Below are 15,034 nucleotides of genomic sequence, written 5' to 3'. Positions count from 1 at the left end.
ATCAAATATCACAAATCCTACTGTAATTATTTAAATAAGATGATTGTATTACATTATATGTCACCCCACACACACACAGTAGGTTTTCACACAATACAAACACAAACGTGAACGTATAGTTTGTTGTTGCGACGAAATTTTAAAAGTTTCAGGAGAGAAAAATAAACTGTTTAAAAAGCTGGACACGTGCAGCTTCCACTTTGGACACGTGTGCGGCGAGACGTCAACAGCGGCTTTAACTGCGTTTGCACACAAATCTTTTTACACACGTTTAAAAAACAGCAGCGACAATAAAAAACTCTTCTGTTTGATAAACATGTGTCACAAAAAGTCTGGAGGGTTTTCAGAAGCTGTGGTTACAGTGAAACTTTGTGTTTTGTGATAGATAATTACCGAGTTAACGGGGGTTCGACGTGTTCACGGGGCGAGACCGACGTCATCGTGGATCCCGTGGTGCGTTCACGTCGGTTGGGAAAAGTGAGTTTTAGAGGAAAAATAAATTGATTGACAATCATTCTTTATTTTTGAATGAAAATAATTTAGATCTCAGTTTACGGGATTGTGTAAGAAAGGGATGTGTTAAATTTGATCTATTTTCATTTTTTAAATTTCTAATTTCCGGGTCTATCCCCCCCCCCCATTAATAACTGGATAAACAATTATTCACATGTTTGCACCACTTGTTGCTATGGTAAAGTAAGGTAGGTAAGTTAAATATAAATTGAGTATACGTTTGTATTTGTATTCCTTGTTTAAAAAAATACATATCTGAAAATATTCACAGGTGCAATGGAAGTAAAAGGTTTTTGTTGCTATTTTTGTCTAAAAACAAAAAACAGCTCTGAGTCTGATAAGTCACACATTATAGATCATGTGTGGTTAATAACTGCTTAATAACAGCTACATCACAAACACAATGGTTACTTGATGTTATATGTCGTAGGTATAATATTGTTTTTATTGATGTAAAAATGTTAAATGTAAAGCACACACACAAAATAGAACTGTACTTTCTTACGTGCAATTTTTTAAACCTTTTTTCATGCGTATTATTAAAAATGTATGCCAGGTTGTGCATTTTTAAGTGGTCTTATTTTTTTCATGTACTTTTTGTATTTTGTAATCTAATGTAAACAAGGTTTACAAAACAAACTAAAATATGCACACTAACACATATATGCATAAAAACTTGGCAATTTAAGGGTTAAAAACTTATGAAATATTACATTGCAAAAAAGGAATGCTTATGCATATAAACAAATGTTTCTGCTCATCTTTCAGATATACCAGGCTGCAGCCGCAACAATCAAACCTCAAACAATCCAATTTGCATGAAGTATTTTGAAAATAATTAATTTATTGTGTTTTTTAGACCATAAAATGAAGATGCATCATGACAAAAATACATTAATATTTGATATGTATGAAAACGACTGATGTTGGTTTAAAACAAACATTGTATGGGTTAATTTTTTATGTGTTAATGTAACTTTTTTGTTAAAACATGCCTGCTACGCCTTTTCTTTGTATTTTTTCTCGATTACTTAAAATCTGGATTTGTAAACTGCAAATGTAGTCCATAAATAACAATAAGACAGTATAATGTGAATACTAAACACATTTTGACAAAGTGGAACCTTATGATTTTCGAAAGCGTGTTTGACCAGGAAACACTTGAATGCAGCACCTCGGCCTGACCCAAAGCGCGCTCCCGTGTTTACGTGTCTACTCCCCCTCGACAGTGTGCGTGCGCGTACCCTGGTCTCGCGTGGTGGGGATCATCCATATTGCTGCTGGTGGAGGAGATAAGGTTGTAATCCTGAGAAGCCTTCGGACACGTTTCTTTATATTTTCTTGTACATATGTTTTAACCAGCACCTGCTGCTCTGCGTCTTCGACTGAAGCTCGTTGGTCTAGGAGCGGCAGAATCCGCGGAACAACTTCACATTTCCTTGAAATTGAAGACAAATTCGGGCCAGGGGAAGGACTGGTAATCCTGAGGGGAAGAAGAAAGACGGTGGTGGGGAAATGGCCACTCAGGTGGAGGCTCTCCTGCCCGGCAATCCGCTCGCCAAAGCGGAGGAGCACGGCAAAATGATTGGAGGTGAGCCGGAGGAAGAGGTTGGCGGCCGGGGCGACGGGGCCAAGCGGCAGACTGATGTCGCCGACCAGGGGAGCAGCAGCAGTAGCAGTAGCAGCAGCAGCGGCGGCGGCAGCAGCCCCGAGAAGGGAGGCACCCCTGGTGCGGAGGAGCAGAGCTCCAAAGAGCCGACGGAGGAGAGCAAAGAAGACTGTGACAGCGACGACAAGCAAGGCGAGGAGGGAGTTAAGAGCAGCAGAAAGGAGTTTACTGAAGCTCCCCCGCCCAAGGTGAACCCGTGGACTAGGAAAATGAACGCCGTGACCGTGGTCAGCGTGAATGGACAAGCACACCACGGTTTGTACCCTCCCTACATGTTGATTTCCTGGCTGTCAGTGTGTGTGTGTGTGTGTGTGTCTCCAGGTGTGATCTCATGGGATGACCAAGCAATTGTCACAGTGGGGTCAGATCGCATTTATTACACTAAAATAAGGCAAAGGGCTGCGTATATAAACCCCGCAAGCTGGTTATTTTTGGAGTGCATGGCAACCCCCCCCCTACCCGGCCCAGTCCCAGTCCCCACCGTCTCCTCCCCCTGTGGGGACTATTCCTGAATTTGCAGTGTGGAATCATGGGTGGCTGATTTCACAAGAGAGCACCATCATTCCCTCTTTTAAAATGATTCAAAAAGTTTATTCCTTACACTTTATACTTGCCCTGGCTCAACTCAGCTTAAAGGTGGTCTAGTGTTGTATTGTAGACGCAGTAGTAGTTGTAGTAAAGTTATGTCATCATCACATCAGACAAAGCCTGCACATTAGAGCAGATCAGGTTTGGTTGGGTGGGTGTGTTTCCTTCTTCTCCCCAGTTTTTAAGCGAAGTCATGCTACTTGTAGCAGTTGAACGGTGTTCTGCAGTGACTTTGAACTCTCAAACTTAGCTCAGACTCAAAGACATAAAAGCTAACACGTTTTTGTGCCATTTCGAGCTTCTCATGTGCTTCCCCGTCCACAGCAACATAACTCGTGTCCCCCGTGTTAAAGCGGTGTTAACGCGGTTGTTTCCGACGGAGGTGTCGACACACAACCTCTGTGTCCCACTCTCCACCAATTAGCATTAAAACCCACGAGCTTAGTGTGTGTGTAGCCGCTAACAATAGCGCACACACACATAGCTGGCCTAGTTTGCCATCAAGCCCCTCGCACCCAGATGTTAGCCTAGCTTCCATGTTGCCACCGCCGCATTCGACTCCGTGTGAAGCCTGTCAGGCGTTTTAACTCCCCGATGTTCTTTAAAGTCGTTCCCCGACACCGAATCACGTCGGTACCGTTTAACACCCGCTCTTTAATCCCCTAAAAAGCAGCGGGTTTGTTATGAGACGTCACGTGTTCATTCCACGTGTTCCACTGAGAGAGAAAGGCATGGCCGCTGTTAGCCGGCTAGCTCGCGTTAATAACCACATCGGCGCTAAACTGCGGCAGCCACACACCGCTGATGGTGTTCTACGTGGCGCAGATCGGCTCTCTGGTGGTCATCAAAGCAACTGTCACGTCCTGTGGACGTTGTCAGCCCACACCGGACTGCTGTCCTCCCCGTCAACCCATGCTAGCTGTCGGTAGCATGGTAGCTAGCGTGGCACAGTCATCATGGCTCCTCCATGGTCTGACTCTTATCCGCACTCAAACGTCTTTTTAATCTGTCATCATAGTTATCAAAGACTAAGACACCGATCAATCATTTCTAATGATTATTGGTGATACACCACGTGGAGCAGCTTCTCCTCCTGTCCTGTCAATGAGGAGCTTTTTCCTGGACACTTCCAGCTTTGTCAGCATCATGTTGTCTTTTTGCTCCAGGCTGGTCATGAGGGTACACACTGTACCCTGAATCTGGACCACTCTGGGTCCATATGTTTCCTAAAGTAAAGCTGTCAGCAACACTGAACCAGACAGTAGTGTTTATTTCAATTACTTAAAGGGGTTTAAAGGCAATCCATGTGTCAATCTTGTTGTTGACACATTGGAGTTTTTTGTGACTAAAAGAGTAAAGAACATTTTGGTTATGTTTGTTTTGTGGGCCATGGCTTCTTTCTGTGGAACTGCTTGTTTCTACCAGCTGTTACCAACTTATTGCCCTTTAACCTAGCATTTGTTGTGTTATTCAGGTGGCTTGCCTGTTGGACAAAGACTACAACGTTGTGACACTGTAACTATCATGAAAACAACTGTAATTGAGTACAAACATAAAGCTACAACTGGAGGCTGTATTCTCTTGATAATTGCCTTTTTAATGACTGATCATTCAAAACAGTTGACAATCAATTTTCTATCGATCAGTTAAGCAAATAATTGATTAAACGTCAGACTAGATTTTGAGTAAATCTGCCTCAGTAGGGTGATGAGTGTAGACTGAGGTGTAGCAATGCTCAAAATGTTTGTAGTGTTTCTTAAATTAGTAGTTTCTGTTTAGTCGAGAGACTGTCCACTGAAGAAAAGTGTACTTTGACAGGTAGACTGACCGCTGCCTTATCGATCTTGTGTATCCAGGGTGTCCTTGAGCGAGATCCCGGACTCCTGCCCTGGATAAAAACACCAGCTGAACGACTGAAAATTAATTTCCACAGTCCACGCAGCTTGTTTTGGGATCACTGAGGGCGTATGTTGCCAAATGTGTCTTAAATCTTAGCACAGAGAAGGGTGGATCTGGATTAGGGCTGAAAAAATGTTTTCCTAATAGTCTGTCCATTATTTTGTTTTTTTCATTAATTAACTTGTCCAGGAAAGGTAACCAGAGCCTTTAATGTGATCTGTAACAAAGACGAGCAGCAAATCTAGTCTAAATCTAAAATCTAGTCGCTGCTTTTTTCAGCAGCATGCCTCAGCTAGTAAATTAATCATCATTTAATTTAAGATTTAATCTGCATGCACAGTAGCCATTGTGTTTTATCAGGGATTATTATTATTGATTGGGAAGATAATCATTGTAACTATATGGACACAGCGACATGAATTGTAAAGATAGGAAAAGGCCATCGGATATTCATACTGTACTTTTTCTCTGTGAGTAAAACACGAGACAGGTCACTCAATTTAAAACCAAGAAGACCAATTTTGTGCCTCGAGATCTCAATGGTGCTGTATTTTCATGTTTGTTAAACGGCGCCAACATCGGCGGGTTCACACTCCGCTTGTGTCACACACACACAGCATGTGCTTCAGCTCCTTCTCCCTCTGCTCATCATTTAAATGCAGGTTGATTGCTGGTGCGATTCCTTATCCTGTGCAGTCTAATGGAGTCGTTGAGTGTAGCCCCCTTATTTCTGCTGCTATACGTCAGTGTCTTCCTCCTCATGAGTAAAGTGTTACACTGCTGATTCAGCTGATTCTAAATACGTACAAGCAAAATGTCTCACATTAATGTAAAATAACAATAATTTGTATCACAGCTGCACATCATGTGAGACCATGCGCTCCTGTTTCAACACCACCGTCTTCTGTTTAGTTCTCTAAACCTCTCTTTATAGACATTGATTTTAATCTCTTTTTAAATTTTGCATTTATTCTGCACGCACACCTTCACCTTGTTCACGAGCAGATCCATCTCCCCAGCAGAGTCGTTTGCTGTTTAAATGGTGAATCCAGGAAACTGAAGAAGCAATGTGCCAGGCACAGGTGCACCTGGCTTTTAAAGGGATTGACAAGCAGAACTCTGATTGGTTTGATGTGTTGCTCAAATTACACCTATGAATAATTCATCTCAAAATTCTGACTTTAATCTCAGAAGTTGGGCTGTTATTTTTAATCTTCAAACCTTTCGTACGGGCTTGGGTCAGGTATCCATGCTCTATTATGTCTTCCTCAGACACCACCATAAAGTGTAGTATTGTATGTATAATTCAGTGCCAGACTTTCCTCTGATTCCTCTGATTCTCTTGGACATGTGTTGAAGTAAAACTAGATTTTCAGAAAGCAATGAGTAGCTGTTTCAAAACCATTACAGACGCCTAAATTGTCTCCTACATTTGTCGCTGCGCTGTGAATCCTGTTCCTCTTTGTTGGTCCTGAGAAGAGACGTGTTGAGATGTTTGTGTGCATTTGAATTTTTTGCGAGGTGCCGGGACTTAACAAAGGGCATGAAAGTGAAGTGCTGAGGTGTGAATCGGTGACATGGAAGTACTGGCAGGGTGGATGCTGCTGCAGCTCCACAATGGCTTGGAAGAGAGTTTTTTTTTGTCTCTGTGTTTTGAAAGAAAAGTAGTCTTCAGAGGTGTATTTCAACACAACATTATGTATTGAGTGGCACACATCGCTTATTAACAAACGTTAAAATGTTTTTATATCATAGAGCTTCAAATAAGAGTTGGAACAAGAAAGGGAAAGCTGTAAACGGGTTTTAATGTCTTACGACCCATGGTTTACTACTAGCCACTTATAGAAACACGAGGATATAATATTTTATCTGTAATTTAATTAAAATAAACCTAATAAAGCAGTTTAATCATCGATGAGTTGTTCAACAAGCTAAAGTTTGTTCTTGGCTTCATTTTTATGTCTTTTTAAATTGTCCGTCTTGAGGTTTAAAACTGTTTGTCAGTCAAAACAATCGTTGAGCAGATAAGGTCAGAACCTCAGAGCAGATTAACCTGGAGTGTAAGTAGCCGTCTAATGTTCATCCTATTAACTCTTTTCCACTTTTCCTGCACTGTGCTTCTCACACACACACACTCTCTCCCTCCCTCTGTGTCAGCTGTTTCAGATGAGCCCATGTCCTGAATGGTCCAGTTCATATGGGCTTATCTGTCTCAGGGTTGTGTCTGGCCTCTGTGATAGAAGCATGATTCTCAGGTTTGGCCGCACAGACGTTTTCTCAGGGTGTGGATATTTTGTAACATGGACATGTCCAGTCATTGGTGTTTAAAAAAAAAACAAAAAACGTCCTGCCGAAAAAGGACCCGATGGAGTCGTGTGGATTGGATTAATGTTTTTCATATAGGGAAGAAATGGTTGATCAGTGTTCTACTGTTCCAGGTAGATGCTACAGGTTGTTCCAGGAAGTACGGGGATTTCTGAAAGAGAAGTCGGTTTAGATTTAAGGTCAGGAAACCATTTTCTAGAGCAGTGTCAACATTTGACACTTTGTGTAGTTGCAAACTTGTTCGCTGCTGTAAAACTGTGCTGTGTCAAACCTCACAGCTGTGCATGATTCTACCTGTATGGTGGGCTTCTTTAGAAGTGCTAACGTGTCTTAATTGTTCAGTGACTTAACCCCACACCAAATGACCTAATGTTCCTTTAAATTCCCCAAACTATTGAGTTTTGCTGTAATAAGAAGGTAAAATGGTTTTAAACGTCTGTTTTTCATTGAGTATAACGCTGTGAATGTCCTCTGGGAAACTAACGTGCATTGTTATGCCAGCGTGTGTCTCCTCCTCCTCTCTCTGTAATGACTGGCTGTTCACTCAGCCAGTGGGTGTGGACATTTAGAACAACCTCTGACGAGGATTGGAAACACAGTTATCAGACAGTCAGTGCGCCCCCAGCAGAACCCCCCCCCCCCCCCCCCCCCCCCTAGATCGACCTGCTTTACGTTACTAAAACATTCATTTATTTTGAAACACCTACATGAGATTTATTGTCGTTAGCTTTGTTGGTAGTGCTATATTTTAAATTAACACGAGATACGGACACGTTCAGTGCAGCCCTGGTCATTTTAGATGAGGGTTGTGTTTTTTTTGTGAGAATTCCTTCAACATCATCAAAACGTTGATTTGATTTGAGATTTCATCAAGTAATGAACACACAGAGTAAACCCTTTGTGTTTAGCAATAAAGCCTGGGATATTATACTGTGATTCCATCATGTTTCAGTTTGGTATGGTATGGTTTACACGGGGTGTGGGCTGTGCTTGTACGGGTATGGTGACATTGAACGTGATACAGCAGATAACAACGGTGGTTTCTTGAATTGTTTGTAGTTGAGAAAGAAAACTACCTAAAAGACAATTAGGCGACAACATAATCTTTTAATATTCTTATATTACGCTTAAATTAAGTAAACACTAATTAAACAACGCCCAACCCTCCATTCTGCATTTTCTCTGCAATGCATTTGCATATTTTAGATAAAAAAAATGATGAATAAACTAAATATTAAATGCATAAACTGGGTAATAAAAAAACAATAAAATCAATCATTCAATAGTCATGGGATCGAGCGGTTTCGGAAAAAAACGTGGAAAATGTGCCTGATTTTTCGGCCTTACAGATTAATTGGTCTAGACCAGACTGTCAAAATGATCCATATGTTACGACATATGTTCTACATCAATGCCAGTCGGAGCCTGAGCCGATTAAAAACCCACCCCTAATGCAGTGACCTTTGACCCTGGAGTGGATGGTGATTACGCTTTGCAGACAGAAGTCAGATGTTAGTGGGTGGTAGTGTTTTTTTTTTTTTTTTTCGTGGAAAATGGGCTACCCTTGTGTGTGTGTGTGTGTGTGAATTGTTACTGCTGCTCAGTCCGCTGCTGTCTGATCTCGATGTCACCACAGCACTCGGGTCGAGTATTTGACGTGTGTGTGTGTGTCTGTGTGTGTGGCGGACTGCAGCGTTACACTCTGGGTGTCTTGTCCTCCATATTTGGTCGTTGCAGACGGTCTTCTCTCCTGTCGTCACTCTGCTCTGCAGTGGATGTGACGGACTGCATGCGTCTTGTGGATAAAAGTGATTAAAGGTTACAGCGGATTTTGATTATGAGAATGATTAGCCATTTACAAAACGGTTTTCACACCTCCCTCGTGTGAAGGCAGTTTCCCCCTCTAATCTGCTGCCTTCGGTGCCTCGTAGGGAACTCTGTCTGTATTTAAATGAGCTCTGGCAGAGTTTCTCATTTCTTTAATCTAAAGAAGAGGACTGAAGAACTATTTATGAGAATTAAATGCACGTGGGGCCTCTGTGTTCTGTGCATGTCTTGTTGAAAATCCTCATGTGAGGAGAATGCCAGAGTCCTGGTCTCAAACTGAAATGACCTGGGGACCACATGATCTTCAAGTCTGTGAGGAGGGGCCAGTCTAGTCAACGTTGTAGTTTGTTTTTGATATTAATTGATTGAGTTAAAATCCCAGAATCCTACACTTCCTTTAAATAGTTAAATCTTCCAAATACAGTATGACTTAAGAATGGTTTTAAACCTCCTGCCAAAGCCAAAAAAAAGTCCCAGCATAATGGAGGACAAGGCCAGTTCCCCAATGTCATCATGTTTATCTAGCACTAAAGGGCTGATGTGGCACATGGTTTATTTAAAGGTTTCACCCTGTGATAAACCCTGTGAGGTTTGGAGCAGGTATTGTTGCTGCTGTGTGCACTGTGTCACCCGTGGGAATCTGTTTTTGGACTCCACCTGAGCTGAGAGCGAGGTTGGTTTCCAAGAAGACGACGACATATGGGGACTGAGTAATTGAAAGTGGCCTGAAAGAAAATATTACAGCACAAAGTTATGTTCTGTGCCAATGATGTTACTGAAGCTGTTTTATAATATAACACTTACTTCTTCCAGTCATTTAATTGGGTGTGATATTGCTTAATTACATGAAAAGTTATACTTTCAGGTTGTGTAAATGAATCTGACAAGGAGAGTACAAAGCTGAGTGAGTTGAACTGGGGGGCATTATGTGACACGGGGAGAGACAATGGTTAATGTGAAGTGGCGGGGGGGGGGGAGGATGGTGGCTAGTGTTAATGGTAGCCTCTGGCTGTCTGGTGTGCACAGCAGGCGACAACAACTGCCCCCTCTGTGGAGGCAGAGTAAGGAAAAGGAGAATAAATGCAAAGGTCTGAGGGAAAAATCTGAACTGAGGGAATGGTGATGAGATTGGAGGAACTCTGAGAAGACATGATGGACATGAGTCTCTGCAGGACAAGCAAGGCGGGGCATACTTGACCAGTTGAGGCTAAAAATATATAATGACACCAGAGAAGAAGTGATCGCTCTCCTTACATCACACACCTATGGCTCAGTGTAAGGGACAAAATGAAGTCTGCCGAGGAGTAGTTCAGTTTGTGCCTTTCATAACTTGTGTTACGTTATTGTTCATGATTCATGGTTATCAAATAAATGATGTCTGTGAAATCCTAGTGTATTAATACTTGGTTCAATACTTTGGTTTCTAGGTGCAGGACTGAGCAGCAGTGTCAGTGGAGTCTTACGTGGTGAGTAGAAATGTGTGCAAAGCTAAAGTGGTGCCTGCTTTAATGTGACGCTGACTCGATCACGTTAATGACGCAATCTGCATGCACTGGCTGAAGTCTGGTTTATAATCACCGCCGTGCATCCAGCAGAATGGGCGTGGCAGAGATGACATTATTGTGCCCCGGCGTGTTGTGAGATGCACAGAATCTGGACCTGCCACATGAAGAAGACTGGCAAGCAGATTTACAGCTCAACACTTGCTCTAACTCAGAATTCTGACAAAGACTAATTGCAAAACGAGCACTTTGAGTCCTTGTCTCATTCTTTCTCTGTCATTTAGACGAGCTGTCCCTATTTGATTGGTTTAGTCTGAAAAATGGCACGAACAGTAGCCTATGGCGCGCACACACACGCACAAACACCTGGCCTGCTCTTCTCGGGTTGTACAGAATATGGCACTCTTATCGTGGCTCTTGCAGAATTGAGCACATAGCGCTTAGATAACACTCCAGCCTCCAGTCGTACCCGTGGAGTCAGACTGTTCTCAAGGTGCTTTCACACTCACGGTTCTGTTTTGAGCACGTAATTGTTGAAGTTTAAATCTGATTTAAAAAAGGATGCAAGTTAAAATGCATGAGTCATGAATGCTGCATATGATGGACCGTACCAGTGGTTCCGCACACTGCCAGGCTTCCTTCAACAGCTTCCTTACATCCATGTGGTGTTGGTCATTGTTATGGGTTTTTGGTGCCAATACAACACATTTAGGATGGTGACGTTGTTTAGCCAGGGCCTGAACCATATTTATTTTATTTTAACGTACAATTCAAATGTAAGAAGTATTAAATAATAGCTTTTTAATTGATGTGGATGCCTGTGAGTTTGTGAGCAGACAGTGGGGCACATTCATTCATTCACGCTTCAGGCCTCAGAGCAGGTTATGGCGATGTCGGCAAGATCTTTGCATGGAGTTGAGATCAAAAAGAAACGGCCCGGTGCCGACTGTAGTGGTTGAAAAGGTTCAGTAAGAAAATATGAATTTGTATAAAGGCTGCAGCTAATGATTGTTGTCATGTGTTTGATTATTTTCTCAATCGATTAATACTAGACGATGATGATGATCGGAAATCAAAGAGATTAATCTAGTAGTTTCTTAATAAACCATCCTCACAATGATCATGACATATTCAAATGTCAGCAGAGTTTGATTATTTCAACACCTGAGTTAGTGTACGTTGTTGCCTGTACAAACACGCTCAGTCATGCAGCGTTGCTGCCAGTGTGACTTTTGAAACGTTCTACCATTGTTCACACCCTGTGCTCAATCTAAGCAGATATAAGGGGGATAAATACTTGAGGAATTCATCTAAGTTCCTTTACTACATTTAGCACAAAGCCTTTGCTTGTAACAGACGTTCTACACAAGGCTGCTTAGTATTTGGTGTTTAGGATGTTTTGTGTATAAAAGTTGATCGTGTTTCAGGATCTTCACACAGTGAGAATCTGAACAACGACCTAATCACGTTTGTTGACACGCCAGTGGCTGCTGAAGTGTATTTGACAGTTTTTTGGATGCATGCTTTGGTGTCTCGGAGAGTTTCACTGGAATGAATTTGTTTGGCTGTAAGTTCTTGTCTCTTTTCTGGCATTACTAATTCAATCAGAGACCTAAGTTCTGACTCAGCAGTGCTTTGTTGCCGTTACTGCATTGTTACTACATTGTTACTGCATTGTTACATCAGGACTCTGTGGGTTAGACCACACCCATCTTTGAACTAGACACCTGTAAACTGTCTTGCAATGTTGTGACATGAAACGACACACACACACATGGTGAAACCAACGCCAGTCAAGGTTGGTTCAACAAACAGAAAAGGTGTCGAGATTATTTAATAGCCTGCTCCTGAACGTCTCTGCTTACACATAATAATATGTGTAAGAATAATGTATCCATCTTACACGTGTCTGTTTTTGAAGCTTGAAATTACATTTAATGGTGGACAGAAGTGGGAAAGCGTGACTACTTTGGGATAGTTTGATCCACTGTGTAATGACATGCCACCTTACGGTCATTCCATTTGTGCTCACGTCACCAGATTTTAGGATTGACGGAAAAGAACTCGGTCCCACAAATGCAGCTTATTTTTATCTAGGTGAGGAAATGGTCTCATGAAAAGGTCGTCTTTGCAACCTTCTCACCTCCATCTGAGAAATCCTCTTGTTCCTGTGTGTCATTAGTGACTCTTGGCTGAATGGCAGCGACACGTGATGCCAGCAGCAGCAGTTATTGGGATCATCAGGACCCTGTTGAAGCAACATGCCTGTGTGTGTGTAAGAGGTGTCGAGTTAACCACTCGAGACGGCACCGGGTTTTAAGACGCTTTTATTTAACAGTGAAATGAAGCAGTTGAAGAAGAAGCTGAGCTGCCAGAACTAACAATTCAGTGCTCAAGTACTTAACTTGGCCCCTTTTATTCCCAGCATGTAATGTGGTAATGAGGGGTTATAATGAAGTGTCCAACTTCTGCTGCTTTTTGCACAGCGACACTGTTGCATCAAAGCGTCAAGTTACGTCTACAGCGACTTGAATGCTTATCATTACATGTTTTGGTCCATATTTTTTCATGATAAGACACCACTCCCTTTTTGTTTGCTTAACTGTGTCACAGTCATGGTGTGAACAGTGAGTGTTTTCTGTTTGAGGATCCGCGGTATTAGGTGTCAGGAAGAGTCAAAGAGAAGGGATAGAACACAACAAGCACGTAACCTGAGTGCACACACACACACACACACACACACACACACACACACACCAACCAGAGGGTGAGTTCAATCTCAAGTCATTCAAGTCTGAAGTTTAAAGAAGTCATGTAAGGAAGAACATTTCCATCCACTGGCCGCTGCTGTGATTCTGTGAAAATGCTGCTTCCTGCCGCACTGACCTCATCAGTGCCGTCACACTGTTGGTCTTCATATTCTCTGTCATGTTCTGCTGAGCTGTTAAAGAGTCATTTAGAACTCCTGAACTGGACTTCTCTTGTGTTACACAAATTATTATTATTATTATTATAATAATATCAGGAAGTAAGACTGCTGACTTAAGAACTCAGGTGTGACTGGAGCTGTGTATTGTTTGTTTTCTTTTTACCCGTCGGGGCTTTTGTCAGCCTGAAGTCAAACAGAGGCATTTTATTCAGTATGTGGGCAAACTACTAATTATCACAAGCAGCCAGAATCATTTCTGAAAAATATGCATACATGGAATGGAAAATTAGAAATCAGGAAGTGTCGTTTCTGGCTTGAAGTTTCTACGTTTTATAAAGATGTGGAAGAAGTAAGAAGCAGAAAGTTTGTAATTTTGAAGAAGTTGTTCATTTTAAACCACAGCAAAATGTGCATTCAATTTCAGACAATGAACTTTTTGAAGATTGAATGAAGTTTTTCATGTTGAAGTAGAAGGAACAACATAGTGGATGTAATTTACTGATGTTATTCATCTTGATTGTTAGTCCTCTTCATTGGTTTCACAGTGTTTTGATTCTTGGCCTGGTAAAGTGAGCTTTATCTGATCACAACAATGTCAGGGTAGGAAAATGTACTTTATCATTTCCTTCTTTGCCTCTTCACACTTTCGTTCTGCTAAACGTCTTCACAGACCTGTCATTGTTACGTCTGCAGAGCGACTAGTAATTGTGAACATCTCGATGTGTTTCCACAGAGTCCACTGGCCCCGCCAAGGTGGTGAGAGCAGGGAACCCACCCAAACCCAGACGAGGAGGAAAGGTAATGTCTATTCTAGTATTCCAACTATTCCCAAAATTTAAGAACACTGAAAGTATATTAGGCTGCTGTCGCAATGTGAATCCATTCAGATTCTACATCAGTGTTTCTTGTTATTTTTGGAATTAATACTAAAGACAACAACTGAGTTCCATCTCTGATTGTGCCAAAAAACGAATGTGACCTAATTTAGCTCAAAGTTTTGAAGCTCGGTGGCACAGAAATGAGATTTAGTGTTTTAATGTGTTGTTAAAAGAACAAGTTATCTGCTGTTTTACATTTCAGTTTGGTGTTTACTTAACAAAAGAAAAGCTACAACATGTTCTGTCGTCTCTGGCTGTAGCTTCATATTCTAATATCTACATTACCTCTTACAGCTGTTACAGATGTGTTTGCATATACTGTGATTAAAATGAAGGTCCAAAGTGGTCACACGAAAAGTAGAGACATTACCATTAGGGCTGAAAAGATTACTCAAACTATCTTGATCATCGATTATTCAGTTTGAGGGTTTTCTAAAGATTTTTCAGCTTCTTAAATGTTAATATTTTCTGGTGTCTTTGTTCCATAAAACAAAGAAATCATTAAAAATGGAATCATTTTGGTTTGTGGACAAAAACGAGACATTTGAGAACATCGTCATTTCCAGGTTTGACACTGATCTGATCAATATTTGTCAACATTTTATTACATTTTATGCACCAAACGTTACTCGATTGATCGAGAAAATAATCGACAGATTAATCGATTATGAAAAACAATCGTTAGTTGTAGCGCTAATTCTAATCTAAGTGTGAACTGATGTGCTTAGAGCTTTCCGTGTGTGTAGTACAGCAGACAATTGGTGAAATCTGTAGTTCTAATGAATGCTGTAGTCTGTGTAGTACACAGGTTTACAGTGTATTGTACCGACTACAAAAGTGGGCCAGGATTTCTGTATAACCACAGCTTGCTAGCACCCTTCTCTATCACTAAACCCAGGCAGGG

The 15,034-nt window shown here is 41.5% G+C and overlaps 1 protein-coding gene across 1 annotated transcript in view; it reads left to right on the top strand.

Annotated features, from left to right (window-relative positions):
• Positions 1-1,759: 1,759 nt before the first annotated feature.
• Positions 1,760-15,034, top strand: part of larp1 (La ribonucleoprotein 1, translational regulator) — a 30,353-nt gene continuing 17,078 nt past the window's right edge. The window contains exons 1-3 of the mRNA XM_058627903.1: positions 1,760-2,437; positions 10,249-10,287; positions 13,986-14,050. Coding sequence (XP_058483886.1) covers positions 2,029-2,437; positions 10,249-10,287; positions 13,986-14,050 — 513 coding nt within the window. The 5' untranslated portion in view covers positions 1,760-2,028. The remainder of the gene's footprint in view (positions 2,438-10,248; positions 10,288-13,985; positions 14,051-15,034) is intronic.

This window comes from Solea solea, chromosome 4 (genome assembly GCF_958295425.1).
Source record: "Solea solea chromosome 4, fSolSol10.1, whole genome shotgun sequence".
Classification (NCBI taxonomy): domain Eukaryota; kingdom Metazoa; phylum Chordata; class Actinopteri; order Pleuronectiformes; family Soleidae; genus Solea; species Solea solea.
This window is presented reverse-complemented; position numbering and strand designations above follow the sequence as displayed.